This window comes from Triticum urartu, chromosome 5A (genome assembly GCF_056163025.1).
Source record: "Triticum urartu cultivar PI428250 chromosome 5A, HENAU_Tu73, whole genome shotgun sequence".
NCBI lineage: Eukaryota > Viridiplantae > Streptophyta > Magnoliopsida > Poales > Poaceae > Triticum > Triticum urartu.
In genome coordinates, this window is record NC_141877.1 from 442,896,144 (window position 1) to 442,901,791 (window position 5,648).

General features: G+C 48.7%; 1 protein-coding gene across 1 annotated transcript; it reads right to left on the reverse strand.

Moving 5' to 3' along the window:
• Window positions 1-3,883: 3,883 nt before the first annotated feature.
• LOC125509549 (uncharacterized) lies at window positions 3,884-5,267 on the reverse strand. Its single transcript, XM_048674538.2, has 2 exons — window positions 4,872-5,267; window positions 3,884-4,775 (listed from the first exon to the last, which is right to left on the reverse strand). The coding sequence occupies exons 1-2, from the start codon at window positions 5,061-5,063 to the stop codon at window positions 4,296-4,298; spliced, it is 672 nt and encodes a 223-aa protein (XP_048530495.1). The 5' UTR covers window positions 5,064-5,267; the 3' UTR covers window positions 3,884-4,295.
• Between the last annotated feature and the right edge of the window lie 381 nt (window positions 5,268-5,648).

Here is a 5,648-nt window from a genome sequence, read left to right on the forward strand (position 1 = left end):
CTCATTATTGCATAATGACCTGGCCCTTGGGGGCTACACTGGTTGAAGTTTTTTGAGCATCAGGCAATTATAAGTCCCAGGTTGCTGCAAGCATGACAACCCGACACTTGGGGGCTATAGATAATATGGATATAAGGGAGAAAAATCTTCAAATTCTCAGTTTTGAATAAACCAGATTGACCCGACGTCATCAATAATCATGACCTGGCGTCATCAATAATCATGAACCAGCGTTGACAACAATCATGACCTGGAATTATCAGTTTTTATAACCCGCCAATTTTGGAAATCATAGCTTGGCAAGTTCTACATTTTCAAGTCGGCTGAATATCAGTTGAATATTTGAAGACCAATATTTTTGTCAAGTCAGAGCATTGAAGGCCGACTCAAATGGATTCTTTATTTACAATATTTATTCTACAAGCAAATTGATTATGAAGCTGGTCTATTGACCCGGATTTTCTAGAAGGAGGAAATGACAAGGACTTAAGGATGACCAGGTGCCGATTTACAAGAATTCTTAACCCGGAGCGCAACCTGTCAAATTTGTTTTTGTGTTTATTTTGTAACATAAGTTTACCATGGATAAATCCAAGCTAAACTTGGGGGCTAATGTCGGGGATATACCCCGTGGCGTAACCCGGCCGGAAGTATAACCCGGCCAGACTTGGCGATTCACCGATGACCCGCACTAACCAGACAGTTTACAAGCAACCTGATTGAACATTATGATTCACTGGTAACCCAGCGGGCGGGACAGACGGATGACAAGGCCCAAGGCCCAGAAGGCCGGTTCATGTTATGGTGGGCCGGTTTAAGAGGAAAGGCGTGAGGAATATTTACCTTACAAGGAGTTAAGACCCGGACTTGTATCCGGTTTGTATTAGAAGGTAGATTAGTCCTAATCCTAATAGGACTCCACATGTAACCCGCCCCTCTAACTTATATAAGGAGGGGCAAGGCGCCCCAAGAGGGGGGGACAAGTTAGGTTTAGACAGACAACTCAATATCTCTCGAGATAGAGCTCCCTTGTAATCGTGATCATCATCATCAATATCAATGAAGCAGGACGTAGGCTTTTACCTCCACCGTGAGGGGCCGAACCTGGGTAAAACATCGCGTTTCTCATTCCACTCAACCCCTTTCAAGCTACCACATAGATGCGTTGGCCTCGCGACTAAGTCCTGACACTAAGGACATCTGCCGTGACAAAACCACGACAATCTCATTACCGGCAAGTCTCTTTACTCATTCCGTAATACATCATCCTGTAACTAACTCATTAGTTACAATGCTTGCAAGGCTTATAGTGATGTGTATTACCGAGTGGGCCCAGAGATACCTCTCCGACAATCGGAGTGACAAATCCTAATCTCGAAATACGCCAACTCAACAAGTACCTTCGGAGACACCTGTAGATCACCTTTATAATCACCCAGTTACGTTGTGACGTTTGGTAGCACACAAAGTGTTCCTCCGGTAAACGGAAGTTGCATAATCTCATAGTCATAGGAACATGTATAAGTCATGAAGAAAGCAATAGCAACATACTAAACGATCAAGTGCTAAGCTAACGGAATTGGTCATGTCAATCACATCATTCTCCTAATGATGTGATCCCGTTAATCAAATGACAACTCATGTATATGGCTAGGAAACTTAACCATCTTTGATTCAACGAGCTAGTCAAGTAGAGGCATACTAGTGACACTTAGTTTGTCTATATATTCACACATGTACTAAGTTTCCGGTTAATACAATTCTTGCATGAATAATAAACATTTATCATGATATAAGGAAATATAAATAACAACTTTATTATTGCCTCTAGGCATATTTCCTTCATGCGCCGCCCGGATCGCAGCGGGCCTGCCTCCGGACTCACCAGAGCCGGAGAGGAGGAGGAGGGGGAGCAACAGCCGATGCCGAAGCAGCAGTCGGAGCCCATGGAGGGGGCAAATTCAATGGAGGAGGACGCGGCAGAGCTAGAGGAGGAGCCACAGCCGATTGTGGGCTTCGCCATGAAGGACACCATGGCGGAGTTTGAGCTCGCCCAAGTGGCGGAGATGGCGGAGCAGACCGCCATCCTGGAGTCCATCGAGGATGAGGCATATGTGAAGGCCAACCGGCAGTTCATCCGGCAAGAACGATTAGGGACCTATGCGCTTTTCACCGAACTGGAGGTGGAGTAGGAGGCGAATGCTGACACGGAGGAGCCGGAGTTGCGGCTGCCGTCCATGTACCCGGAGTCGGGCACGGAGATCGTGGACATCTCCGAAGAAGAGTATGGTAGGGTAGGTTTTAGTTGATCTACATAGTATGTAGGGTTTTCCTCTTTTATATGGTTTGTATGGATTTAAGATTTCAAGTATGAGATATTCAAATACAAAGAAAAAAATTAAAAAATGTCTGATCACTGCCCGCAGCCGTGTCCGAACGCATCTACGGGTGTTTGAGGCGCCGGATATGATGTCCACGGATGTAGATGCTCTTAGGGCTTTAGCAAAACTGTTGCCAATATTTTCATGTTTCTGCATCCTAGGACGTGCTTCTATCGTAGTCTACCACACCTGTTCCACGCCCCTCTCACCACGTAGCACTATCTGGAATTAAGATATCGGTGACCTTTCCCTCGCTGAAGTTAAGTTTTCGTTTTAATTTGCAAGCCTTGGTAAAGGCCGCTCATCATTGCCCAGCAGGTACTTTATTGAAAGCCTCCAATCTAAGTATCATCCCATGTTGTTTGTTGATTACCGTATCCTTTGAAGCCAACGCCGATGTACTCCATGCGATGTCAGTCTTGAGTTCAGGGTAACCAGGGCTGCTTGATCCCCAACTGTCCTACTCGTTTAAAGCACTCCTTGACTGAAGCCTCAGGTACTCCCACCATCAAAGCTGTGGCCGTCGGCTCTCTGACTCGGAGCATCTCCAACACACGCGCTTTGTCTCAGGGCAGTATAGTTCTTTTACAATGTCAAAATAGTCTTTTTACGCGTGAGAGTGATGAAGAGATTTTTCAGATGCATAAAAATACGGCGCCCAATCCGGCGGGTCTACGTGTAGCAGCCCGCGCTCATAATCTGGCGCCCTAAATTTACAGCCCAGCAGCTCGTGCGCTAAAGTTTTATGTGCGTGCTTTATTTTACAGAGTCTTTTGGAGTGATGTTTTTTTGTCTCTGATACACAAATACAGTGGTTTTTAATGCGTGGGGCATTTTTTAGGTGTCTGTTGGAGATGCTCTTATGCATAGTCCCACACATTATCTGCTCTCTGAATTGTGTGCAATGCCGTATCGATTCGCGCAGAATTGGTGCTGAGTATATCACGGATCACAATCGAAGACATGATGGCCGTAGGCTGCAGCGTTGTCGACAATGTTGACCGCAGTGGGGAAGAGCGCCGGAGTGCTTGGCCGGTCCCTCCCAGCGACGCCGTGGATGCCAAACCAATGCTTTGGCATCCAGTTCTCTTTTCCCCTTTGGTCGTGTCATGTCATTTGACAAGTCGTTTAACCAGCCGTGCGTGCGTGCGTGCGTAGGTGCGCTCCTGCCTCACTTTAGTTTGTCATGCCTTTATATATTCGGTGCTGCAAAATTCGGTCTTTAGCTCTTTGCCTCATGCAAGTGGAGCAAAAACCAGCTTGGGTAGAAAGATATCCACGGAAGAAGAAACAACACGAGGAGTGGGAAAAACAGATTCGCAACAAAGGGTGTTGCCATTCTGCTGTTCTGAAACATGCTAGGGACCACAACTAAACTAACAAGTACTCATCCCTCTGTTTATAAACATAAGATGTCTTTTTCTTAATCAGATGCATACAGACTAGTGTGCGTTTTGTTCACTCATTTCAGTTTGTATGTAGACATATAGTCCATACTGAAATATCCAAAACATACTTATATTTGTGTGTATACAGTGAAAGTATACCATGATTGATGCAGCTCTGAAAATCAGAAAGTACATGCATCTGAGTTACTGGGATTACGATTAATTACGCGCACACATTCTTCAAGGAGAAGAACAACAAAATCACAACAGCAACGACACTCTCTCTCGAATCAACAACGACGCCAAAGATGCCAGAAAAACCTGCCAGCTTCGTCACACATCTCGCACCCTGTATATAGATTGGGCGTAATATTGGTGTGCTCCCCGGTATTTGGTGCAAGATTATTAAACGAAATACCGATGAGCACATGAAAAATACTACCCCGGTCTAAGCAGGTCGGCGTGTCTGCTAACGCACGGGCGGCTCAATTATAGTGTTCTTGCTTGTTAATGGCGGCGCCGCCGCTCAACTCGCTGTGATCTTGTCACCGTGAGAAGGACGCGGGCTCGCGGCGAGGCTGCGGCCGCTGCTCTGCTTGCGCCATTTCCAGGAGTCGGCCGGCGTGCTGGGCAGCGGGGGCACGGCGGGGCGGCGGCACAGCCCGAACGGCCACCCCTCGCAGTCCCGGAAGCCGTCCCACGTCGCCGGCGGATCCATGTCCGTCAGCGACGCCACGGTCGCCGCCCGGCTCGTGCTGCGGGTGAAGAAGCTCTTCACCGAGAAGAAGGCCTCGCTCTCCACGTCGCCGGCGTCGCTGCCCGCCTCCGCCTCTCCCTTCTCCTCCCCCGCCACGACGTGCTTCTCAGGGCTCGAGACCTTCTCCAGAACGCTTCTCGGGTCGAGCGGGGTGAAGAACCAGATGAAGGCGCCCGACAGGGCCGCCGAGTCCACGCTGCACCTCGACTCCTTCCTCAGCTGCCGGTTCCTAATCTCGTTGAGTATCACCTGCACCATCAACGCAAGACATATCACTCTGCTGTTACTCATGACCTCCCCAAGTAAATCGATCAAGAACATGACTGTAGCATGCTCTGCCGCTACCTGTTTCGTGTCGAGCATGTCATCATCGTCGTCGTCGCTGTCGTCGCCGGAGCTCCACCCGGCGCCGGCGATCCCGATGCAGGGGACATGGCAGTGCGCGTAGGTCTCCCGGATGAGGCAGGAGAGGGACTTGCAGTGGTTAGCGGCCGGGGGCCTGGGGCTGGGGTGGCGGTCGTGCGCCAAGCAAGGCATTGCTCCAGCCAACTGCAAGGGATCGATCGATCTGGTGCAGTTGCTTGTGCAACGCTCATGCGATCGGCGCTGGTTACTTGTGTATGTGATCTCTGGCGAGGAACGAGCGAGCTCTGCGTATAAATGGGGGATCTTGTCGCGGTGGCCGGCGGATGGGTTTTTCTTGGGCTGAGCGGGGATGGATGTGGACGCGCATGACAGGCGCCCCGCAACTTAAAAGGAGAGTAGGCTCTCGATTGTATCCGAGGTCCGTAGCTAGATGGAGGGTTTATAATCCTTTGGGTTCAAGGCTAAGTAAGAACCAAATATTCGAGCTCGACAGTGTACTAGAAATTGACCAAGTTTCTTTTAAGTTTTTTCTCAATTTGGATGCAATCATATAATTTTTATAGGACTCCGGTAGGGAGAGAACGTGTCCTCCCTGGGGTCTCTGTCGCGAACGATCGTTGTTTCCGGGAGACTTGTTCGAGCTAACGGGGTCACGAGAGAGCTTTCCCTCCAAAAAAACTCTCAGGGAACATTTCTGGAATTTGTCATGTTTTTAACACAATGGAATTGTCATATGCTATAACAGAGATATTTCAC